This window comes from Eretmochelys imbricata, chromosome 3, assembly GCF_965152235.1.
Source record: "Eretmochelys imbricata isolate rEreImb1 chromosome 3, rEreImb1.hap1, whole genome shotgun sequence".
NCBI lineage: Eukaryota > Metazoa > Chordata > Testudines > Cheloniidae > Eretmochelys > Eretmochelys imbricata.
The window spans coordinates 131,787,525-131,814,868 of record NC_135574.1 but is presented as its reverse complement, the minus strand read 5'-3'; the positions used below and the strand labels follow the sequence as shown (position 1 = coordinate 131,814,868).

General features: G+C 38.6%; 1 protein-coding gene across 1 annotated transcript in view; it reads right to left on the bottom strand.

Annotated features, from left to right (window-relative positions):
• Positions 1–27,344, bottom strand: part of DISC1 (DISC1 scaffold protein) — a 344,543-nt gene that overhangs the window by 22,364 nt on the left and 294,835 nt on the right. Inside the window, exons 11-12 of the mRNA XM_077813412.1 lie at positions 15,585–15,840; positions 8,466–8,507 (exon numbers count right to left, since the gene is read on the bottom strand). Coding sequence (XP_077669538.1) covers positions 8,466–8,507; positions 15,585–15,840 — 298 coding nt within the window. The remainder of the gene's footprint in view (positions 1–8,465; positions 8,508–15,584; positions 15,841–27,344) is intronic.

The following is a 27,344-nucleotide window of genomic DNA, read 5'->3' as shown; positions in this document are numbered from 1 at the left end:
CAGGGAAAATCGTACATACCTTGGGTCCTTGGAGGGTTTGTACTCTGGTTGTTAGCACACGCTGAAGCGCATGCCACCACGTCTACACTGCTATGGTTACCCATGCTAGCTACATTAAAGCTAGTGTAGTAAGCCTACCTGTGCTACCCTGGCACCTTCACTTGCAGTACAGTGATGTCTTCTAAGAGGAAAAGTAACGCTGTTCCCTCCAACTCTGTGACTCTTTGGTCTGTTCTTACGATAACCGTGAAACTTACAGAGTCCTGTTGGCTAAGCATTTGGGAAAGCAGGATTCTAATTTCATTATCATAATTACCAACTAGAAAAGAGGTATAACAAGGAAAAAAATGTCCCACATCACACACCAGCGTTTGAGGAAGGAACACTATTCTCCACTTAGCTTTGGCCCCATAGATCACAGCAAGAAACCCGCTAACCCCACTTCCCACTTCAATCCCAGAATGACTCAGTGAAGTCAGGTTTTCTTTTAGGTGCAACATGGAAAAAGTGGCTCATGCCGGAAGGAGAACAGAATAAATGTTTGCAAGTCAACAACCTGAACTGAGTTTTCTCAGTTCTAGTGGGCAGACTGTCAATCATCTGCTAATAAGGTAAGAAAGTATTATCTGCACTTTACAAATGGCAAAACAAAGGCACAGTGTTTAAAATGACTTGCGTGGGGCCACACTGCAAAACAGCAACAGAGCTGTGCTCAAAACCCATAACTCCCAGATACCAGCACTTCACTCTGACCACTATATTTAGTATCAGTGGATCGAATTACTTCAAATACATAAATATGTAGTGGACTTAATTGTCTACTAACTTATACCAGTTAAACCCCTATGTAAACTTCAATGAGTTCAAAAGATCTACTCTTAACATACACCCATGTAAGTGAGATTAAAGTCAGATCCAGTACACAAACTGCTGCATATTTTCATTCCTTCCAGTCTGGCTTGTCCATTTACATCAAAGCTACGAAACACAAACTACATGTATATTTATCTTCATTTTAGCACCCCGCTTATTTTTGTTAGCAAGCATGTCTTATAATAGTAATTTTGTTCTGATGCATTACTGCTTTCTCCTGTTGCAAAGAGCTAAATAAAACTATAAAGAGAGAATGAGCATTCAGAAAGGAATTATGAAGATGTCAAATTGGTTTGACAAGGAACTCTTGAGGTTTTTCTACCATTCCAAACAAAAACAGGCCTATGACAGTATTACTTTTGGCATACCGACAAAACCAACGTTTTGATACATCTTTGTATACTGTTCTCAAGTTCATGTGACAAAAGCACCCATTTACGTAATGCCAAATTCTCGCTGCTACTGAGTTAATTACACAGATGTACATCTGAAGTGAGATCAGAACATACAACATATACTTAGAGGAATGATGGGCTTGTGGTTAAGGCACTGGTCTGGAACTTAGCAGAGCTGCGTTCTTTTTCTGGCTCTGCTACAGACTTCTTGTTTGACCTTGGGCAAGTCATAGACTCCTTCTGTGCCTCTGTTTCCCCATTATAAAATAGGGATAATAATGCTTTTGAGCTTCAGAGGGGTAGCCGTGTTAGTCTGGATCTGTAAAAGCGGCAGAGAATCCTGTGGCACCTTATAGACTAACAGACGTATTGGAGCATGAGCTTTCGTGGGTGAATACCCACTTCGTCGGATGCATGGAATGGAGATTTCCAGAGGCAGGTATAAATAGTGTCTTCTCTATTTAAATTGTAAACTCTTTGAAATAGGGACTGTCTTTTGTTATGTGTATGTACAGTGCCTAGCACAATGTGGGTCTTGTTTTTAGGGCCAGTAGGTGCTACTGTAATACAAATAATAAATAAGGGAAATAGAAGACTTGTAATTCAGCTGTTCAGATGACGAATGGACCAAAATATGGATGAGTCTGTGGACCAGTCTTCATATATTATTCTTGAGTGACTGCACTTTTACCTTGTTTCTAGGCAGAGCCATAGCACTGTTAATAACTGCTATTTTGGGGAAGGTTGGGAGAAGAGGAGCATCTGAGTATTGTCAAATGTTGCAAGATCAAATATTTGTGTAGGTTTTGAGCTTTTTCTTTTGCTAGCTGAGATGGTCTTGGTGCTCTAATTTATAATACTAACAATTACAACATTTATACAAATCCACTGATTCATCTCTTCAAAATGTTTTTGCCCAGGCTGCTTGAGCTTGCCAGTCCAGACCTATCCTTCAGTAACCATATGGAAATGCAGGTTGGCTGCCGACACAGACAGGGGCATGGCTGGGTAGCTACAATCTCTCTCCATGGTCAGTTCTAAGAGGGAGGGAGTTTTTTGTTTACGATTCTCTCAGTGTTGGGTAGGCACAGAGTCAAATCAGGCAGAACAGTTCCAGCTGGTGTCTCACTAGTAAAGCACCAGGTGCAGGATTTAGCATATAAACAATTAATATGACATTGGTCAACTAACCCGCTCGGTATGTTAAGACAGCAGCCAAAGCAAAGCCTCAAAATATAAATAATTGGAAAAACTGGTTTAATGACTTTGTCTTTTTTTTTTGTAAGATAAAAAAGAGCATTGCGTATTCCAGTGTATGTACTTCATTTATAAGAGTTTCTAAACTTTAATCTGGAAAACACCCCAAATGGTCTGCAGCAAGTACTTATTCGAAATATTTCTTGTTGTTGATTTGCATAATGAACAGTGTGTAACTAGGTGCTCTGTACCTCAGACTAATAGATAATTAGCTTAAAATGTGTTCCCCATCCAGTGCAATTTGGAAATAAAATATGAATGAGAAAAACGTTTAAAAGGGCCTTAAATCCAGTCCCTTATTGGAATTTAATTAGGGACTCGAGATTATGGGCACCAGTGAGATGACTGACTGAAATGTAGGCACAAAAGTACAAATTGGGCTCAGCAATGATAATTGCATAGTTTTTATAATATAGAGAACCTGTAGGCCTCAGGTATAACTAAATCCCCAAAATTCCAATAGGCAACATGGCCCAATCACCGTCTCTATCTTTCAATGCTGTGTCGCTGTGTGGTTGATTATTTTTAAAGAAACATTCACACACAAGTTAAGAAAGGCACCAACTTTCCAAAAATAACATGCGAGTTCATTTCCCATCATGCTGAATGCTAACCTTGTAGATAAACATCGTACTGCAAGGATGTCTACAGATCTTTTGTGCCACTGCTAAATTAAAATTTAGGCTCCTAAGTGAGATCTACTGCAAAGACTCAATTTCTGCTCTATCAGTAGATTCATATATAATTTAAAAAATATTTTGAAATAATAGTGTGCAGTTATTATGGATGCATTGATAGTAACTCCATTCTTAAGTCAAGTTTTGCACTTAAAGAAGGGAATCAACCTGTTTGTTACATGTGAATAATACAACCCATCCTCCCCAAAATTACAGCACTTTCTCTGAGTATGGAATGAATTTTCTGAAAATTTACAAATAAATCAGATAACTGGATCCAGAATTACAATTAATTAATACTGAATCCCGTAATAAATTTAGCACCTAGTCCAGACCTATGACATCATAAGGGGAAAAAATGAAAAAAAATCAAATACTTCTTTAAAATGAGTTTAATTTAATCTGGGTCCACAAATTCTAAAATGCCTTACTCTTAATCATATGACTACTGCATATGTCGGTAGTGGGTAATTACAACACCCCTAGAATATAGTTTACCCTAAACTACTGAAATGTGCTCTCAAGCTTAACTCCATCTTAATGTAATAATAATATTATCTGGGTATATTATCTATATATGGAAGAGAGCTGCTTCTTCTGTTAAAATAAACAATTCCCTCCCTAGTTTAGACAAGCAGTGTCACTGGATACCTTGTTAGTAGGTCATAAAAAATATACACCAAGGTCTTCACAAGATATGAGTATAAAGCAATGTATTGATTTTTTCAGGGATGGGGAGAGGAGAGGTCATACTGTAGATAGATAGTTTCAACTGTTGTTTAACACTGACGACAGAGTGCTGAGAACTGTCTTATATGGGGTGACACAAGTCACCAATGCTCTCAATAAAAGTGAGTATTCTACATTTTCTAAAACAAATTCACAATCCTCTACTTCTAAAAAAGGAGGTAACAGCTCAAAAATAGAGAGGGAACAGTGCCTGTCAGCATCTTTCATGCCTAGTATTGGCACCGGTAATACTTTACCCGATGCTCGAAGATATAGAGGCAGCAAAAACCCTGCCAGTGACATAGAAACTATTCCAACCGCTTCCTGATAGGAGATCTGCTCTGTGGATACTGCACAACAATATCTCAGAGAAGTAAATGGACTCTGCCTCAAGCTCAATGTACTAACACAAATCCTCCCGCTTGCTGGTTACACTAATGCTGCAAGCAAACCTAGCTCTGATAGCACCTTAAGACTTGTTTGGTTATTGTATGCACTGAATGTTACTGCTAGGAGACATTAATACAGTCTGAGAGAGATGAAATTATTGTATGGATTTTTGTGCATGCAGAGGGTGTAGTTTTTGAAGGGGTTTATTTTTGTAGCTCCTAAAGCAGACAGAAATAGGTACAAAATGCACTTGATTGTTGTAAGATATACTTGTGGCGGTGGTGGGAAGATTTCCTCAGCTTTCTAATGCAAAGGGGACTTATTCACCTCTCCTCCCCTTTTCAGCTGTCGGTATACAACAGACGTTGCTGCACCTGCATTAACGTACCAGCACACTGGGCTTTAATAGGAGATCAGAATGTGGTTCATCATATTTTCTTAAAAGACATTTTAATCCCTACTTCCAACTGGCAGACAGTATACAGTACCACTTAGCTATAAATATATGTTTGGTCAACTTCTCCAGTGCAGACACCATCCTCCCTCTCTGAATTCTAATTCAACAGTTTGTATATAGGAATTAGTGAAGTTAACACACTTTTTTTTGTCACTGTTGTTTTCACCACAAAGTTCCTCTTCACTCCAGTCTCAGATACATCCCCCAAACTGGCTCCTCCTATATCGTGACACAGTAACAGTAAGCAAGCTGTCTAGTCTTCAAATTAATCAAATTGTGCCCCTCATAAAACTTTCAGCACAAAAAGCCTTAGAACTATTGCTACAGCATAACCGGTGAGACATTTTCCGCCTGGCTTGAATTAGACCTGATATTTCGTTTACGCCCATTAAAAACCGTTTGAAGTAATTTAAAATACAAGATGGGGTTTCTGCTTTCAGACAGACATTTCACATTACCACTTTTTTTTTTTTTTTTTTAGAACATTCAGGCTTCATTTTCAGAAGTGCTGATTTCCCACCACTCCGAATGAAATTAATCAGAGCTGTGGGTACTCAGCACCTCTGAAGAATCAGACCCATGTATGTTGAAAACTACATGTACACATGAACACTTGACTATATGCCTAAACCACATGTAGGTGTAATCTCATACCATACTCAGACAGTGAGTTATCTAGCCACACAATGGTCAAACCACACAAGGAGAAAACATTTCTCCACGTTCTGCATCACTTAATGTGGGGGTCACTGTAGAACAGGGGGTGGCACTGACTACCGAGAACAGGTCCAAACTCTCTCTGTGCATAATGTACAACACCCAGGATAATATGGGTGCAGAGCAAGCATCAATGTGCAAAACTGCATGCATCTATTCAAGAAACCACCACAGCTGCACTAACCACTCTCAGGATCTGTGAGTGATATGACTATTACAATCTACTGGACAGAAGCAGCAGTGGTTCACCATCCATAATGGTTTGTAAAGCTATCATCCTATTACTGGCAATGAGTGACCATCCAGCTACTGCCACCAGACAAGCTGTGCCCCAATACTGACTACTGCCTTGCAGTTCTGTTCCAGAGATACCACATCATGGGAAGCTCTGGCTGACCCTCTGTGCGCCACCTTTGGGTTTTGTGACTTAATTTGGATGCGCAGACCAAGATGAACGGTGTGGGACTGTACTTCTCTGTTTTTGTATGTCACAGCCTGAGTATGTCTTGTGTGACTGTGGACACAAGAGGTGATCACTGCTTGTGCATCTTGCCCTCTGTCAGAGCTCTCTGCATGTCTGAGTGGCAGGGATTGGCATGTTTGAGCACACTGGTGAGAGGAGAGGGGCTACGTGAAACATAACACAAGCAAACTCCAAAACATAACTAGGAACACAGCAAGCCATGGCTTATCAGACATGCTTTAATTCTTGCCATCTCATCAACCTTCTGCCAAGAAGGAAGCTGCCGCATGGGCATGTGGGGGTGTTCAGGAGCAGCTTCAACACGACAACATGCATCAGAGCTGCTGCTTATGTGCAGCGACCCAAGTACTAAGGTTCCCACTCAGGTTCTTTGCCATTATGTGACACCTCACTACCACCTCTCACATTTCCTCAGCTCAGTCTGATCTATCTTCCCACCTCCTCTGCAGTGGTACCGAATACTCGATGTTGTGGCACATGGGTATGTTAATTACTGCCAAAATCATGCTGCAACCCTGACCATTCTCTCCCCTCATGTTTCCTGTATTACAGTTGCTGAAGAATGTTCTTGGAAGAGCATCCACACTGGTCTATATTTTTCTGCTGTCCTCCAGTGTTCAGTCACACAGACACCTTGCCATGTTCTGTGTGAGAACACGTTCCCATCTCTTCTCTGTATTCCCTCTGTCTGAATGATACAATCGCTCTGGGCTGGGCAGGCTTTTGAATATGCAAGTGAACTACTATTACTGCACTGGCTTCATTTAATGTACCTGGGATAATTCCAGTTCCTGTTGTGAGATGTTCCTGTGGGTAATGTCATCTACTGGCTTGCAAGTGATAATCTGCATTGGGCCAGAACTGTTCATAGAAATTGCTTTCTGGTGTGCACATCCATTTGTGTAAGGAGTCAGCATAGCTGGATATGATTTGCAGGTGGCTCACAGTGTAAGTAATTCCTTTTTCTAACTCTGTCTAGTCGCCATGATCCAGCAACTGCCCTGCAGCTTTCTGTATCACTGCTGTGTATTAGTCTGCTGGAGGTGTTTACATTCTGTGTCTCAGGCCATATGCTGCCTGCACTATCTTGTAAAAACTCTGCTATCTTGGCAGCTGCCTGTGGCTGATGACTGGACACTGTCCATGTGCCATTGTTGTCATTCTTTTCTGACAACAGGTGTTTTCTCTGTCTTGGTGTCTGCAGGATTCTGTACTCCTTTTGCGTGTCAACACTGTTCAGAGGCCTATGCATGGCTTTGTCCTGATTCACAGCTGAGGCCAATGGCATGAGAGGCAGTTTCCATCATCTTGAACTAATTTTTTGCTTAGATAACCTTCACCCACAAAAGCTTCTTCCTGCGCATGATGTCATCATGCACAGCTGAACTTTCTCTGGCCTGTGTAGTCTCATTTGGGCGTGATCTCACAGTCTGGCTGTCCACAAAGACAGTAATTTTAGTTCATCTCTTGAGGTAGGGTATCTTGTCTGGATTTTTCCAGCTTCTATGCAGCCTTTGGATTTACTGGTGGTAATACAGAGTAGTGGCTTATCCAGATGGCTACCCCATATTGCAACCCAGTAACAGTTCATTTTTGAATTTGCATAGCTGGACAGCAGGGGAGTATATATACTACTATGGGATGTGAAATAAGGTTTACTTCCTGTGTAATTAATTTGCTTGCTGTAAGTGGTGCATGTCAACTAAACTTTCTCAATATGCAAGCTTCAGCCCACGGTATCCCAGTGTGGAATTGGGCCACTGTGAATTTATACTACTCCCAAGGGCAATATAAATGTAACTACAGATTTATTATCTGACCACTCAGTTTATAGCAAAAAGAGGCTGTCCCCCCATTTATTTTTGACAGGAAATGCATCTCAATCTACTTCATTATTTTAGACTTTGCTCAAAGATACAAACTGTAAGATCTGACATCTTTATTTACGAAATGATTGCAAAACAAGATACCAAAAAGATGACAAACATCCAGGATTTGTATCCAGATAACATTTATATTGAAGATCAAAACTCCAAACATTTATATACTTCTGAAAGGAAAAATAATTTGTTCAAAGGGATTCAAATAGAATAAAAAAGTATGGTACAGGTAGACGAGGAAACAAGCATTATGATTTTGCTCCATGGTAAAATATCATTATTGTCATACACTAGAGTAAACTAATTATCGCTAGCTGTCTATTTCTCTGGTGCATAAATACTATTTCTTACATCTGTGTTAAAACCACTGCCTTAAGGTCTGATCGTGCTTCTGCTGAAGTCACTAGCGGTTTTCCCATTACCTTCAATGGCAGAAAGCTTGGTCCCTTAATTTTGATCTTGGCCTTGCTTTCCTAAATATCAGCCCCCTATTCTGCAATTTTCACCCAAAGGTAATGTCTAAAAAAGGATGTATCTGTTTTAAAGGAATCCTGAGGAAGTTAGCAATTTCCCCCCACCCCCTTATATTGTCTAGAAAGCACTTACCTCATACAAATCATCTGTACCAAATGAAATATCCTCCACAACCTGTTAGGGATATGTCATAAGATAAACATAATACATTATGTATAAACATGAAGATTTTAATGTAATTGTTTATCAGCAGTATAGCATAGTAAAAATTACACAGGTTGAACTCTCACATTGTTTTGCGGCATAAGTATAAAGAAAGAGTATAGAAGTCAATAAAGGAGAAACCTCAAAGCTAATTTCCACGGAGCTTATTATGGAACGGCAGCCAGGCCATATTTAAGGCTACAGTTTCTGTTATAAATAATCCTGATTTTTACTGCCCCCCCCTCAAATCTACAAACAAATGAATAGCATCCTCAAAACTACTAGATGAGATCTGGGGTTGGAGTGGAATCTTCTGTGAAGTTTGTAAAGAACAGTAGAAGTTCAAGAAGTCTATGTGGAAAGCAAAACTTTTTTTAGCCACGCCAACAAAAATCTGAAAGAATGAGAGAGGTGAAATGTAGATTATTAGATTTATTTGGTCAATATATTGTACAACGGACCAACGATTATCTGATTAAACTCTAATTTATAAATTAAATTTGTAGGCCCCAATCATCTGTGTGACACTGCACCAGTACATCCTTGTGCCAGTGCAGAGTCCCACTGATGTCCCACACAGACACCATGGTCCTCCCACACAGATTCTTTTACAGGCATGGAAGACTTCCCTGAACTGATCCATAAGACTACTATCCTCTCCTTCTTCAAACCTTTCTCAAGGCACATTTCTACTACGATACAAGAAATTAGAAAATATTTAAATGGCTAGGCTGAGGGGTAGTTGGGGAAGTCATGAAACTGTAAAATTATATATTAGTATCCCACATACACACACACTATTTGTAGTCCTCACATGAATAGAGCTAAGGTTAGTGTTTTGGCAAAGCAACACACAGTATCAGAGACCTGTACATAGGAAACAAATGATGAACATTTTCAGAACTCCACCTCTACAAAGAAGGGAACTCTGCAAAGACATTAACTCTGTCTTCAGTTTTTGTTTGTTGGGGTGTTGGTTAGTGCATTTTTTGGTTTTTACTGTTTCATGTTCTTGGAAGGATTAAAGTTTATGTGTTACAGATGGCTTCATTAAAAAGCTAGCTTTTACCCAGAGATACCACACAGTGGTTTCTGACACTCCTCAGTATTTCCTTATGGTTAGAATGAGCGGAGGAATCTTAGGCATTGCTGTGTAGTAAATGTGGGTACATGCTGGTTGTACAATGGTGACCTGACCACTGTATACAAGCTTGTTGTTACAGAATCCCTTTGCAGGTTGGATTAAGGCTATAGAAAACATACTCAAACACTGACCTTCACTGATGCTCAATGTTGACATTTAAGATAGATAAATTTAAAGTCTCCAAATGATTTTTGAATCTCTACAAATACAATATTTAATTAAACTAATACGAAAGTACATTTTGTTTAGATTTCTACAAGTGTTGCCCTTTATATCTGGCACATTTACTTCCTGGATCTGAGGGTACTTTAATCTATGGTAATGTGTTGCATCCCACTGACAAAGGCTTTATTGCTGACTGTTCTCACCAAATTCTGACAAACACTATATCACATACAGTTTTGACTTAATTTTTAATGTTTGTCATTTAAAAAGTATACTGTTGTCATTTCTTTTTAGTGAGAGTCCATTTCAATATCACAGAGTATTAATATCTCAAACATAGCTAATCAAACAAAATGCTGTGTAATTATATAGCACCTTTTCAACAAGGATCTGAAAGCGCTTTACAAATCTTCTTTACAGATGGGAAAACTGAGGTACAGAGAGGAAAGGTGACTTGCTCAAGATCAAGCAAATTAATAGCACAGCTGGAAGAGAACCTGGCAACCTGCTCTCTACTCTAACAACACACACACTGTTTCAAGCATTGAGATGGAATTATACACGTTACAAATGACTGATGTGGTAGTTACCAAACATGTTGGCTTACCAAAGGTAATACTACTGCAGTTTGTTTTTTTACCTTGAAACTTTAATCACCTGAATTTGCTTGAAATCTAGTAGGTGTTTCCTTCCTTCATAAGGTTAAAGAGGGAACACTGCACAGCATGCCAGAAGAAGAAGAAAAAAAGGACAGGTCAGGAAATGAAACGTGAAGGTTCATGGGTATTCATGATCATAGCGATACCAGATGTTAGGGAGGTGTTAACACACACAAATCTACACAGATATTAGTTATCAGCAGTGCCTCTGATGTTGCTTACAAGGAAAATATCAACAAACAAAAGCCAAAGCAAGGACACACAAGGAGAGATGCAATGTGCAGATGTTATATATCTTGAGAAATGAAGTGTTATTGTATATAAGGCTGGGTAAAATCCTGGTATAATTCAGAAATTACCCAGAAACAAACTATGAAAAAAATTCCAACCTCCTCCACTTCTAAGTAACCAGAGTAAAAATACTTTGAGTCAATTTAGAGCTACAGAAAATTTTAAGGAACAAATCTAGAACCCACTGGGACCATGGCAGAATCACACCCAATTGCTATGAATCCAGTTTGGTTCCTTCAGACTAAAGGTTGTTCTTTACTTAATGCCATGTTGTTCTTACTTAATTCCAGCAAGTTAGTTTTGGTTCCTGATAGAAGAAGTTGTCAGAATCTATCTTTACTCCGTCTGGTGCAAGAGTACTTTGGCTTCGTTCAGACTGAGTAGTGTTGTTTTTGGGCTTGCTCCAACAAGTTAAAGAAGACTGATCTGACCAGCTATTGGTAGTTCCAGTGGGGTGCCATTTATTCTCAGGTGTTTCTGGCTGTTGCCATTTGATTTAGTTCTGGCAAAAACCAGTAAAGGTGCTTCTACCAGCAGGGTTGTAGATGTTTTCCCAGCTCTACAGTTGGTTTTTCAGGGGAAGTTTGTTAGATATGGTTATTCTGTGATGCCGCAGGTAGTTTCAAGAGTGCTTTGGCAATTTTCAGGGAGTTTATTGTCCCATTAAACACAGTATATTTAATTCTGAGTTCTACATAAGCAGGTTAAAAAGAGAATAGTATTTGTGAGGATCACTGAGTCTTCAGTGTAAGTACAACTATAAAATATATTCCAACTGCTTAAGAAATACAGAGATAAGGCTGTCAGATAATAAACTTATGATCACGCAGGAAAGTAAGATATCTGGAACTTTCAAAGTATGCAAAGCCTGAACAATCATGACTGAACATGTGATATTCTGTGACCTACTGAGGATATATATTATTTTTTTAAATAGTAAAATAAGCAAGTCTCTTTTATCAAGGAGCAAATCCAGCAGGATCTTGAATGAGTGGCTGTTCCCCTTCTCCTGTTTCAAACCCCTTTTGCATAATAATAGTCAAGTTTTTAATGAAACCTGTGAGCAAAAGTTAATTGTATGTGAGGAAATTGTATTTATAATACATTGCCATGAACCCAGGATCCAGTTTACAATAATGTTTTGTCAGAGGTAGCAAGATAAATGACTCGAAGTGAAAGTGTATGAACTAGTAATTGTAATACTGACAAATGAACCACTAGAATCCAGCCTTCAACCCCTCATAACATTTCAGTATAAAGTGAATCAAGTGCCAGGCTGCCAGTCTATGTGAAGTGTGTGTGTGCATATGTATTATTATATCCTCTCTGACATTGTTTTGAAGATAACAATTCTGCAAGCTCCAAAACAAATGATGCCTCTTTTCCTCTTTTTTGGAAAGGAGTTAATATTCTTCAAAGGATACCACTCCTCTTTTGATACCCCATACCCTAGAACAGAGAAAAGATCATTAAAGGGGGTCACCCCCATAAAAATGAGCTCAATATTATCAAGGTATCTTAGAAGGACTCTATAAGGACTCAAAGAATACCATCAAATAATTTGGTAAATGTACATTCTTCCTTAAGTGAGTGTCTATAATCTCCATCCCTTGTCACATGATAAATTATCATGTGGTTAATTACTAATGATCATCATTAAGCTTTTCCCTAAGAGATACCTTAAAACCCTTTCAGTGGTCAAATGAAAGAGTAACTGAAAAGCATACAACCTATTTTGCCATAGACAGAGCTATTTTTAAACGACCATAAAAGTTCCACAGGTATGCATCATGACAGAGTTTAAATGCTGGAAAAGAGATGCCAGACCTCTTGAGTAAGTGCATTTACAGATCAGAGGGCTTGCTTCCTTCTTTCACCCAATTTCTCTTTCTCAACAAGTAAAAAAAAATTATTGCCATGGCTACAGAAAGGTGTAATGTATTTATTCAATATTCCACCCCATAACTGGCTGTTAGAAACCGTTTGTGAAAGATACACTCCAGGCCTTCTCTCACTAGACATACACTGCCCAACATTCCTGTTCAGATGCTACTAGCCTGTTCTGCTACTGTCTACACCACAATACCAATGATGAAAATTTTTGTACAGTTTTTATGCTCGACAAAAACAAACAAAATCTTGAAAATGTAATGTCAAACTAAGGGCATAAGTAGATATGTCTTATTTAAAGGAGCCATATGGGGTCAGATCTTAAGATCTTCAAAACTGAATGAAGGGCAAAGAAACACAGGAATCTGGTAAGCTAAGGTAGTAGAACTGAAGCTGAAGCAGCTCTGGAATTGAATTTCCCATGCCATTGTAAGCAGTTTCATTTGTCTCAAATGTGTAAGTTGGCCTGATTTTTCTAAAATGAAATGAAGCACCTAATCACTTGGTCAATGTAGTATTGAGGCAGTATTGAGAAACTCAACAACTTTCTCTGGGGAGCAATTGAGAAAATCATGGTAAAATTTGTTTTCAGTCCTGTAGTAGCTGTGTTGGTCCCAGGATATTACAGATTATTGTAAGGAGCCAAAAGAAAGAAAGCCATGAAAAACACCTTCAAAACATGAGTCTGGGAACTTAAGTTCATAACTCTGCTAGACACCAAAAACCATGGACTGAATAAAGACATTGGATTTATAGTTCATTACAACAATCTGTAACCCACTAACCCTCCTTTGTCATACAACTGTAGAGGTGTAAACTATCCACTTCACCTTGAATGGACTCTTGCAACCTGTGTTAACTCCTTATCTGTTCCACCTTGTATTTAGCTGTGATATTCTGAGTACCCTTCTGAGAAGAGCTCTGTGTAAGCGCGACAGTTTGTCTCTTTCACCAACAAAAGTTGGTCCAATAAAATAAATTACCTCACCCATTTTATCTCTCTAATATCCTGGGACCAACACAGCTATCACAACACTGCAAACAACTATGGAAGATATCAAATTTTACTGTCTGAAATGGAAATTCCACAACTTGAAGAAAAAGGAAACCAAACTTAACAGCGTCCTCTACTTCCTGAGCAAATTCAAGAGGACTCCCAGAGGACTAACCATCTATAAATCTCTGACCACTTAACTACATACAACTCTAAATATGCTAAAGAGCTCTGCAGAAGGACTTCAGAAAAACTGGGGAACCATCTCCAGCACCTCACATATTCCAGAAGGGATGACCCTCAAACAAGAAATCATCACATGCTCCCATACTCTGAAAAGAAAAAAACCAGGAAACCTACCTGGAGATCATGCAAGAAAGCCAAAACAACTATAACCCAACCCCCACCCCATCCAACACAAAAACAAAAAATGGAAATAACTACAACAAATTCACAACCCACAGAATACTTCCAGGAGAAACCATGACACCAGGACCCACCACATGGATACTAGGCGACACCCCAACATCATCAACTTATCAAGGCTACCCCTTACCAGAGCTGAATTATCTACTTTCCAAGAGACTGAACTTCTGCCCCACCACAGAACTTGATGCCCTACTAACATGTGAGAACTAGAAGAATTATTTCACTGATTCTGCCTCAAAGAAGTCTTTCACAACAAATACAGTATTGCTCACAGTATTGTCCCCAGTGATGGTCATAAGAAAAAGGAATCATCTGACTGGACACCCCAGAGTGGACGAAACCACACACTTGATTTGCCTCTACTAGCCTGACTGTAGAAGAATCAGTCACAATCAATCCCAAACCTCCCCAGATTCTCAGTTGCACTTTTGGAAGAAGAGTCAAGCTTTACCCAAGCAACAGAATTGCTGGCATTATCTTTGCAGATTCACCAAGAACAGCAGATAAAATTAAATATGACAGCTGGCCATTTAGGATGAAAATGCCCTCTGTGTTACCACTTGTCCAGCTATGTAAAATGTTTTATTTTTCAAAAGGTTGAAAATACCATTCACAGCCTGATTCAGAATAGAATTTTACTAGATCAGAGGGGAATTTACAGTAGGGTAATGGCCTGCCTTCTGCTAAATCCCAGTCAATACAAATGCACAATTAAACATCAATTTTCTATGTGGTGCAGAGTTCCATGGCTGTTAACACTAAGTGCTCCTAAGCACCCATTTAATTTTTGTCAACAAAATTCTAAAGAAATAAAAACAATGCATATCATAGGTGGTTGTTTGTTTTTTTTTCATATTACATGGTGTTGGATGGTATGACTCCTTAGCAGCTTGCTTATCCTTGCAGTGCTGTTAAATGATTACTGGGTAGCTGTAAATATTTAAGACAGAAATTCCAAAGCAAACCACAAAACTTAAAAGAAATATGTCAAGCCCTTTAAGCCTCCTCATTTTTTCCTTTTTAATATTTGATGCAAACTGGAAGTCTGCCAGCATCTGAACTGGAAAGACTTAGCCCATTCCACTGACATTAGGGACCCTGCTTCTCCTCTCCCTCATGCAGATGTAAATCAGGAATAAAAAGTCAATGGAGTCACACTAGCATGAAACTGATGTAAGTGAAAGGAGACATGGTTGATAATTTGTGTTAAATCCATAAAGAATCTTATGAAAATATTTTCTCCCAAAAATCGATGTACATTACATATTCTTTCTTTCTTTCTTTCTTAATTTTAAAAAGATTGATGGTGAAAGGAAAAAGGATTGAGAGAGTTTTCATAAAGCTATTTTATTTTTGTCCTTATTTGAGGCCAAATCTAAAATTAATTCTTAATCTGCTTTGCTGACCCTTAACCCTCCCTCTCAAAATGAAAAACAATGACATCATTCAACAATTTGCAGAAAACTCCTAGATACCTCTTCGAGTTCACAGCATTTGGTTTGAGCAATGGGGCATGGAACAGCGCCCCACTCTGTGCCTTTTGGAAAGTGGCTTTCTTTTCCTCTCTCTGTGTCCGAACAGTGATCAGTAGCAGCATCCATCTCATCTGTTCGGCCCTCTTCTCCCTCTGAAACACAGCAACCAGCTTCTTTCAGCTGAAACCCTTGGATCAACAGCTGACAGGCCTCCAAGTCAGCTTCCCACACTCTTTCGAGCAGCTGGTTCCCACAGCTGAAATAAAAGCCAAAGGAAAATAAAAATTCGTTTCAGGGAGAATAATTCCTATCACATAACTTTTTTTTAACCCTAACCAAAAGGGCAGGTCAATGCTCTCATAAAGAGCTCAGCACTTTTTAAAATGGTAATGAGTTATTTCAAGCTGAGAAGCAGTAGAGGGATTTATCTACTGCAAAGTGGATGTCAAGAAAAATCTGTTGATAAGATGCTATTACCTTCTGTGGTGTGTACAGGAGGTAGCTTAGACCCCATTCTAATTTTACTGAAGTCAACAGAAGTTTTGTCATTGACCTCAATGGGAACAGGATCAGAGCCCTATTCATTCCCAGCGGCTGTATATCTGTACTGTAAAAAAGTACTCACACAATCTTCCTCAAATTGTTCTGAGAGAGAATGTTATCCCTTCAACTAAAATATTATTTGCTGCATTAAATATGTTGGTCAAATTATACTTTTAAGAAAATGTATGTAACTTTTCAGATTCTTGCTAGAGTGAAACTTAGACAAAAATCTAAAGCATCAGTCAATCCATTTTTATTAATTAAATTAGGGCTGTTTTTATTCTCCCTCAGCCTTCTACCTTTTTTGTCTATTTTCCACAACCTTACTTTGTGGTATTGTACTGTTCTCTTTTTCCAGCTGAAGAATGAGTTGAAAGGAGGTTTATGTTTAGAATTTCTTCATATTTTGCACATCTGTAACTTCTTTCAGTCAAAGATCTTTAAGTGCTTTATGAGTAGTATCCTGAAAACCCTTCACGTACAGTTCTTCAGTTGATGTCAATGAGAATTCCATGCATGGAAGGTTTTGCAGGATCAGATATTTAAACTACTCAGTACCCTCATGACACACAGGCATATATTATCTTCATTTTGCAAGTGCTGAATCCGAAACACAGAAAGGTTAAATTATTTGCTGAAGTACAGTGAAGTGAGTCAGTGGCAGAGAAGGGAATAGAACCCACAAGTCTTGCCTCCCATTTCAGTGCTCTAATGTCTAGATTTTATCTTAACATCTAATAACTGCAGCATTTTCTATCAGTCCTTCAGATCTATCAGTTGTGATGCAATTAAATAATAAGTTAAATTAAAAAACCCAAAATTTTATTCCAACTTTCTTGACTAAATCAGATATTAGTTTACCACAGATACTTAAGATTTTTACTCTGAACAGAGAATAAATTAATTGTAGTTAGTAATAAAATGCTTATTTGAGTGACAACTTCTTACTTTGAACAACAGTATTTTTTACTGCACAAATAAAACTTACCGACACAAACTTGAAGTCAGAGCACAAGTGTGAATAACTGGGAGTCAGAAACTGAGCCACTGGATTAGTTCTTACAGTTTGTATGGATGCATACTTATTTAAGGTGGAATGAGACATGAGGCCTTCAACTTGCTGCCTGAACCCCAAGGGGTTCCAAGCAATGCTAATTAGAAGGGGGGGGGAGATATTCAACACATGCCCCAGGAGAATTCTATGTTACCTCCAGTCAACACTCCACCTAGCAAGTAAAATAAAATAAAATAAACCCTACTACTTTCTGTACTAGATGGTGCTAGTCAGTCATAGCATAATGGCTACATAGTTAAAAACTTTCCCTGTAGGTATACCTCTGACAAGTTTCTTGCCTCTTATAAAAAGTTTGTCAGCACCAATCTACTGTATTTTATGACATATTGACTTTAGACAATTCGAGACTTGACTTGGAACTTCCAACAGGTAGCCCACTTTGATTGGCCAACTTAATAGAAGATTCCATCAATACAATTAGGATAAAATAATAGCTTTTGGTGTATTTCAAGGACATTTTTATGTTGCCACTATATTAGTAAAATTCTGGTACTTCCTGATGTATCCTGAACTAGGTTATCAAATATGTATGTTAATAGACTCTGTGTTACTGAACTTTTCAACTGAAAGCAGTAAATGCAGAGATGCTTTTGATGTCCTGAGTCTATTTAATTCTTCGGGCTATCCTTCCATAATTTTTTATTTTAAAATTACTGAAAGTTTAGGGGCATTTTTAAAGCAAACATTTTGAAAATTGCAAACATAAAACCACATGCCAAATACATTAAAAATTGTTTATGTGGTATAATTTTTTGAATATTTCAACATTTTAGATATATAATTAAATGTAATTGAATTACGGTGTTTGGCTTATTCATATTAAATCCACTTTGTAAATGCTTAAATTCATGGATGTTTGTAGTCCTAGTGAAGTGGATGGGACTACTCCTCTTCTTAAAATTAAGCACAGTGTAACTCTGTAGGATTGGACCTAAATTTTGGACAGGTCAAGATTAGGTCACACTTTATATTGAAGTTACATTTATAAATATATTATGCAATATTAATAATTGACTAATAAATGTTATGTATGTATGTTACAGACATAACAGTATGTGTTAAGTACATCAATCAAAGGTATTACAAAAAACCTATTGATTTGTTGGACTCCATAACAATCTTTAAGAATTGATTAAACATTTATTAAAACATATACTAATCACTTACTGATCCTTTATAAGCTATTTATAAGTGTACTCTTTGTATAAAAAAGCATGACCCAAGATATATATATATATAGGGGAATTTGTCCACTGAGGATTCTTTCCATCTTCTGTTAAGTTTACAGGCTATTTCTCCCCTCAGTCTTTGTGCAAGATTCCCAGTGATGTCAACAGGAGTTCTGCATGTGTCTCATCAGCAGAATATTGCTCTAAAACTTTTTAGAGTGTTAGCTGGAAGTCCAGGAAAATAGGTTTCCTACTAAGAGTGCTACAGACACACAAAAGTCATCTTTAGCTCTTGTACACTTTAGCCGAAATGAAAACATATGCCCATGTGTCAGGGTTCCTTCCCCACTCTGAACTCTAGGCTACAGATGTGGGGACCTACATGAAAGACCCCCTAAGCTTATTCTTACCAGCTTAGGTTAAAAACTTTCCCAAGGTACAAACTTTGCTTTGGCCTTGAACAGTATGCTGCTACCATCAAGCGTTTTAAACAAAGAACAGGGAAAGAGACCACTTGGAGACGTCGCCCCCCCAAAATATCCCCCAAGCCCTACACCCCCTTTCCTGGGGAGGCTTGAGAATAATATCCTAACCAATTGGTTACAAAATCATCAAAGATCCATTGGATCTTGGAACAATGGAAAAATCAGTCAGGTTCTTAAAAGAAGGATTTTATTAAAAAAAAGAAAGGTAAAAATCATCTCTGTAAAATCAGGATGGAAAATACTTTACAGGGTATTCAAGAGTCAAAACACAGAGGATCCCCCTCTGGGCAAAACCTTAAAGTTACAGAAAACAGAAATAAACTCCCTCTTAACACAGGGAAAAATCACATAAAACAAAAGATAAACTAATCCGCCTTGCCTGGCTTACCTATACTGGTTGCAATATTGGAGACTTGGATTAGGATGGGTTGGAGAAGATGGATTTCTGTCTGGCCTCTCTCAGTCCCAAGAGAGAACAACCACGTAAACAAAGAGCACAAACAAAAGCCACCACCGCCCCGGCAAGATTTGAAAGTATCTTGTCCCCTTATTGGTCCTTTGGGTCAGGTGCCAGCCAGGTTAGCTGAGCTTCTTAACCCTTTACAGGTAACAGGATGTTGCCTCTGGCCAGGAAGGATTTTATAGCACTGTATACAAAAAGGTGGTTACCCTTCCCTTTATATTTATGACACCATGTTAGAATAGCCAAAATATTTTTATAAAAAGTAACAGGAGCTAGACAAGGAGGTAGCATTTTTTGTAAATCTCAGTGCAGCTTATCTCAGAGATGTCTTCTGATGACTGAAACGTGAAGAAAAATGGGTCATGATCCACAGTGGCCAAAACATTGCTTGTGTAGAAGATACTGTTCTTTTAACTGACAGAATGAACCTCTGTGAGGAGCCATATAATGAAAGCTAATAAAGTAAGACTGAAAATAAAACCAAGCATAATAAAATTCATATTCAATAAATACATGTGCAAAAACTTTCCAGCAGTGGGAACATATATTAAATAGAAGGAAATAAATATTTAACTTAGAGAACTGATTCCTAACAGGAGATAGGGTTGCCAACTCTCCAGGAATTAAAAATTAATCTTCAATTAAAGATTATGTCATGTGATGAAACCTCCAGGGATATGTCCAACCAAAATTGGCAACCCTATTAGGATCAGGACTAAAGTTTTGATTCAGGAAAGTACATCGCACTTGCTTACTTTATGTACATGAATAAGTCCCATTGACATCAAAGGGATGTAAGCATGTGCTTAATTTCAAGTACATGGTCAAGTGTTTTCCTGAATCAGGGCTTAAGTGAAGGCATCAGGAAAAAAAAAAGCTTAGAATTAATGACATTCAGGAAGATGAAAGATGTTTACTATTGATTCATCCTACACACAGTACATGCCTTGGAAAATGTATTAAAGACAGTGGGCCACTAATTTCCCACGGTCTGCAAGCCCTATTCAGGATTCTTTATTTACCCTCTGCTCAAGAAAAAGTTGAACTGACAATAAGAGGAGTTTTCCCTAGGTTAAAAATGTCTAATGTATTTGTTTAAAGTCAATATGTCATAAAATACAGTAGATTGGTGCTGACAAACTTTTTATAAGGAGTGATGAAATGGGTCTGACTGAAATAACCAGGGAAAGTCATTACAAAGGATACAGGATACCATTTAACATCAGAAGGAAATATGGTCTCGTAAAAAGGGCACAGGACTGGGAATCAGGAGCTTTGGATTCTATTTCTAGCTCTACCACTGACCTACTGTGTGAGTTACGGAAAGTCACTTCATCTCTATGTGCCTCTGTTTTCCCTCCCACTCTCTGTCTGTTTCATCTATTTAGATTCTGCTCTTTGGGGCAGAGATCTTTCTCTTGTATGTCCATACAGTGTCTAGTTGTCTCTACGAAGGTAATCACCCTGAGGGAGGCCAGAAAGAAGGAGGGAAAGAAAAATCGAGAAAAGTAACGCTTAATCCATACAAAAAACCCAAGACCACCATCTTTTTTGAAACCCAGCCTTTTAATGTAGTTTACCATATTACCATTAATGTTATGTATTAATAGCCATGTTTATACTTGAACATTGCTTAATCCTTCAGAAATTAACCCTCACACCTGTTCTCTGAAACATTTGTATCTAGATTTTCCAGCTTGATTTGCTTTTGATTCTTTAACATGCATTCTGGCACTTTAGCCTCCTGCCTCCTCAGGAGGGGACAGTTGGGGGGGGGGAGTGGGAGGGGGCGAATAGGGGGTGGGGGCCAGGCTATTTGGGTGCCACAGCCTTCCCTACCCGGCCCTCCATACAGTTTCACACCCTGATGTGGCCCTCGGGCCAAAAAGTTTGCCCACCCCTGGTCTACAATATTTAAGAGCTGAACTCTAAACTGAAAGCTAAAGAGAGCCTGAAAATATTATTTCCTTCTTTCCCCTACCCATAAAAGAATAAGCAAACTAACATCAACATCTTGAGAGCATAACTGACTTCTTGGATTTTATGTGGCCAGATTATGTAACTACTATTTCTGTTCTGTGACACTGTTCAAGCAAATAAAGGGGAAGTCAATTTTTTTTATTGCTGAAAACCAATAATGGATATTTTATTATGGTTATTAAAAACAAGACAGTACAATACTAAGCAATAACAATTAGAAAATACTCTTGTACAGGAATCAGAAGGGAAATTAATTTCTGTTTTCTTTTCATCTGCCAGCTATTCATTTTATCTGGCACAAAACTTTAATCATGGCCTGTCATTTTTCTATCAATATTCAATGTCACTGTGTTATAGTTAAATTATCTCTGCTGGAAACACAAAATGATAAATTGCTGCAGTTTACTGTTTTCACTTTGATTCTAAATGCAAGGATGTTGTGATGGAACTGGCATTGCAGATGCAGGAAATTAACTAATTTACAAAGAAATAAGTTGCGACCACGTACTACTCAATTTAGTGCCTCCACTTACTGTACAATATGTTTTTACCATTTTATCTAACCTATAATGTACAGAATTTACTGCATCTCTTAAGAACCATTTTTTCCTCTTGATGAAGAAATGGAGAAATATAGTTCCTACATTAAAACTTCTACTGTAAATAGCCCCTTCTAAGGGTAAAAATTTAGTTTTGATAGTTGAACAAAAAGCTACCATGGGATTTCTCTTATTACACAGTCTGCACACTGTGCAGTTTCTCAGCCCTATTTTACCAATCATCTAATCTGTAATTTGTTAAAGTACTTTCAAGTTTGGTACTGGCACAAATACATCCATTTCCATGTCACTTGCCTTTGGATCCTGTGATAATTGTGAAGCCCCATAATGTCAAAAGTTAAGAGATTTGTTTCTTTGATTAGACAGCTATGGTTGAGATGAGATTTTTCTATATTATTTAATACATAACCCTAAATCAGATTTAAATAAGAGGCCTAATTCAGGGAAGCATCTCTATTCAGGATAGCATTTATGCATGCTCCTAATATTGCCTTAATAGGGATGGACTGAAGCACATACTTAAATGCTTTCCTAAACTGGGACCTCAGAAAGTATGTGAATGCCCTCAGCTTCCACTGACTTCAGCTGGAGTTGAGGTTGCTCAACCATTCAGAAGCACTTATGATTTCACAGGCACTGCCAACTCTACTACCAGAAAATCTCAGGTTTCCAAACTTTTGCAACTAGAAGAAAACAGCATTTGAGATTTAGGGCCAGATTCTCAGCTCATCTAAATCAGCCTAGCTCCACTGAAGTCAATGTCAATTTACACCAACAGGAAATCTGGCCTGACATTTTGAAACACTATTTAGGTTGAACAAGAGAGGATGAGTGCTTGTTTCTTTTAACAAAATTATATGCATAAGGAGCCTGATCCTCTCAACTCCAATTACAGTCACAGTGGGTTGCAAGTGCTCAACAGCACACAGGAGAAGCTCAGTACAGTGACTGGTTCAAGAATCATCATGTTTTCCAGGTTTGCTTCTTGTATATACAAATAAACATTTTACAAAAAGCTCCGTTCTACAAGGGTTATAAGTGGCAGCAGCAAATGTCAATTGAATTTGGGATGTGAGTCATAATTTGGGATGTGCTGAATGAACTGAGTTTATTCAAAGGAATGACTAAAGACAGGAAGAAGAAATGCTCTTTGGTCGAGCTGCAATGTGGAGAGATGTGATGTGCTCATCATGAAAGAATATACTTTGAAATCCACACTGATGTAACTGGGAAGACGCACAAGAATAGCTTGCAGCGTTGCCTAGAAATCAGATAGAGTGGACCACTGTGACCCTAAGCACTCCTGTATTCATACCCTACAACTAGTGCAATTATGTTTGTACAAAATATGCCTTGTAAAGTAGCATCTGAAAGCTAATAGCACACTAGTCATTAATATCTTTGTAAACCTTATATGTGAAGTTGTGTTAACCTTATACGTGAAGTTATAAATTTCCTCTATAAAATGTTACTAGAACAGGTTTAAGAAGACAGTCTAGCGTAGGTAAAGATCATAAATAGGTTTGTCCTAGAGAAAGGAATGTGGGTATATCTCACTTTACATATTAGCTGTAACAAAGCTATCAAGCAAACCAGTAGGGGAGAATTAAAGTGGTTCCTACACCCCAGAGAGAGACAGAAGACTGAATCCCCGGGGAGATCTTCCTAACTTTGAGAACAAAGACAATTCTTTGGAAATATAAGGGAAGAGAGACTCCATCTTTTTATCTTTCACCTAAGTTTACAAGGAAACCAGTACCTGGTACTTCTGTAAGAGACAGTCAGCCATGCTGCACCAAGAGTAATTGATGAGCAAATCCATCTGAAACAAAGACTGTGCCTTGCTAGATTAAGTTTTAGACTTAGATGCACGTTTTCACTTTTATTTGCTTGTAACTATCTCTACCTTTTATTCGGCGTGGCTTAACCTATGTCCTGTTGTTAATAAGCTTGCTTTATTTTAATCTAAACCAACTAAATGCTGTGATTTAATTCAAGTAACTGTTAATTCCAGTTAATGTGGCAAGCTGCTGAGTACTGTCTCTTTAAAGGAGCAAACAAACCTTATTTCTCTGAGTAGTCCAAGGGAGGGCTGGACACTTCAGGGCAGATGATTCTGGGGATGTCCTGGACCAGAAGTTGGGGGCATCTTGCCAGGTGTAACCAAAGCTGGGGAAACCAGGGTGGGGCTGCTCTGTTATGGCACACAGACACTCAGGATAACGCGTGCTTGTCTGCTGGCTGTTGGTGTCTGGGCTGTGAGTCACAGCAACAGAGCATTTAAGGCACCCGGGGGTATAGGCAGGTGGTGACAACCTCTTACTGGTCTGGATGGCATCCCAAAACGGGAGAACCAGATTCTGTTGTCAGTGACATTAGACTTGTGGAATTCCATTGAAATGACTGAGGGCAGGATTTGGCACATTGCAGTTACATATTCAAAGAAGATCAAAGAAGAAAGAAAAGACACCAATTAGTGCATCCTCTTTGGCTAGGGTCCTGCCGACCAGCGTGCACCCTAGCTAGCTCTTCCTGCTGACAGTGGCACACCTACTAGCCAGCTAGGTGCCTGTGCATACTCTTGAACTGGCAAATTATATTCCCACAGGTCAACACATTAACCAACAGATGCTCTCAAATACTATAGAAAGATCTTGACCTGTTCCCTACAGCTGCTTCCCCCCTTTTACACAGGCTAATCACATGGTTGGATGTAATTTGAACCCAAAGAGAGATAATGGGAAACTGCAACTCCAACATGAGACTGCTCACTTGCAAAGTTCCACAAGGATCAATTCTCTCTCTGGTCCTTCTCAATAGCTACATGCATCCACTAGATGAAGTGGCAAGACAACAAGGATTCAGCAATATGCAGATGACAACACAGCTTCACCTATCCTCTACCACATATGACCATACCACTACTACCAAGGACGCCCAGTGTCTGGATGAAATCAGTTCTTAGATGAAGAACAAGGTGGCTAACGCTGAACCAGAGCAAGACAGAGGTGATGCTGGTGAGCAGAGGAAAGCACTCTGAAGTGTTTGTAGGCACAGTATAGTCTACTTTGGTTGAGGGTACATAGCCACAATTGGTTGATTCAATCCATAGTTTAGGAGTGCTCCTAGATTCCTCGCTGTTACTAAGCTCCCACATAACAGCATTTTCAAATAACAATTTCTGTCATCTCCAGCTTGTTAGAAGATGGCCCATCTCTGGCTGATGACCTCGCCTTAATTATACATAGCTCTGTTAATTATACATAGCTCTGTTGCCTCCCATCTGGACTATTATGGGTATTTCTTTTCACTTTAGTTAATAGTGTTGAAGTTCTTGCAGGAACTGGCTAAGTTTTAAATGGGCCAACTGCTCCCCTTTACATGCTGTGTACCTCTGAGATGTGGAGCTGATTTGGGGCTTTGAGAATATGAAATCCAGTAACAGGAATACAGGAAATTTTCATCTGCAGTCACTGTTGGCATGCAAATTCACAAACTGTAGGTATAGACTAATAAGATAGTAGCCAGCTGCTCCTTTAAAAGGAAACTTGTCACTAAAATCTCTCACTATTTGTCTTGGACAAATCAAGAAAGAGGGTTCACAGAATGGATTCTCATGACTGGCAATCGGTTAATGGAGAATATAAATTGGTGTCCTTGGATTTAAGTTTCTTCATGGAATTCATACAATTCAAGTAGATAGAAGGAGATAAGGAAAGAGGAAAGTAAGCAAGGGAGAGGGATAATGCAAGGAAAATCATACTCCATCAGTCTCCACATATGGAAATCGCTGTATTGCAAAGGCAGCACAATAAAAGAGAATTGCTTATTCTCAGGTAAGCTAAGAGGATGCATCAGGAGAAAGGCTACAATGATACTAATGGACTGCCACTAAATTGTTGAACTGTATCATTACTGGTGCAGTTGTCAAGAATCAGAGCAAGGCAATCCGAGAACAGCACACAGATTGAAATGGAGAGATGTGGGGCATCTAAGGAAGGATGGGAACATAATAAACAGCGACTAACAATTTAGAGGGATTGTGAACTTTTAGGACTTTTTCTTTTTAAGGAATGCTGATATTTGCTGTTGCTTGAGGTAGAATCCTATCACTTCTGACTGATTTTGACATTCTAGGTATAAAATGACTTGAAGGGAAGAAGAAAAGCATGAAGAAAATACATTTCATTTCATGAATAAGAACAAAATCCCATTCCCAGTAACCTTGGCGTTAGCGATGCCCCACTATAAGTCTGTCTTAAGAGATGAACAATCAAAGAGAAAAGATAAGATAATTTAGTTCAGAAACCTGGATAAAATCCCAGCCCAGATGAATTCTGAATTAATATGGACAGAGAGCTAGTAAGGGTTGAATTACTGTATTTTACTGTTTCAGAAATTTTAAGGGACATTGGCAAGGACGACAAGCCCAATTCTGACCTACTTTTTTTCCTCTTTGTATCTGTACAAAAAACTTGTCGTATTGCCACGAATTTTTTAAGGTATAGATGTTTTCCTCCCATAAACAAATGCCTTAAAGCTCTTTTATTCCTTAAAAAAATAAATCAGTATCGGCAGCCCAACATTCATGAACTGGAACAATGGAAAAAATCAAAGGCACAATAAATATGTGGAGTCTGCAATGTTAGGGTCCTTCTTCACTTTTTTCTGTTTTATGTAGTAGCTAAATATTCATAACAAAATGTTCCTCGCATAACGCAAACCATAGCAATATTGGTTTAATATCAGATATTAAACTCTCTAGTGTCTGAAGTATAAAAATAAAAGGTATTAGTCTGTCTCCCATCCTGGATAACTGTCAGCCTGAAGGTCCTGCCTCCTCCCTTGCCCTGATGTCGCTATTACACTGAAAACTCCCCTATCCCAGGCACAAACAGTCTGAAGATTTCCCCCCACCATTTATACAGTTTTCCCCCCACCCACAGCAACCATTCTCTTCACCAGTGGAGCTCTAAAGCATCCTCACCACCTCAGGGGTATCTGAGTAGGGGTTACATCACTGCGATCATTTCCCCTTCCTGTCGTGGGCATTCATGGGGTAAAATCAAGTGTAAAAGTATAATTAGGCAGGCCAAAATAGAATTTAAAAAGCAACTAACAAAAGACTAACAGCAAAAAGAATTTTAAGTACTTCAGAAGCAGGAAGCCTCCTAAAACAATCAGTGAGGCCACTGACGATCAAGATGCTAAATGATAACTCCAGGAAGACAAGGCCATTGGAGAGAAGCTAACTGAATTATTTGATTGGTCTTCACTACAGAGGATGTGATGGAGTTCCCGAAACCTGAGCCAGTCTTTTTAGATGACAAAATCTGAGAAACCATCCGAGATTGAGGGTGAGTAGAGGAGGTTTTGAAACAAATTGATAAATAAAACAGTAATAAGTCACCAGGACCATATGGTTTTCACTCAACAGTTCAAAGGAACTCAAATATGAAATTGGAGAACTATTGACTTTGTATGT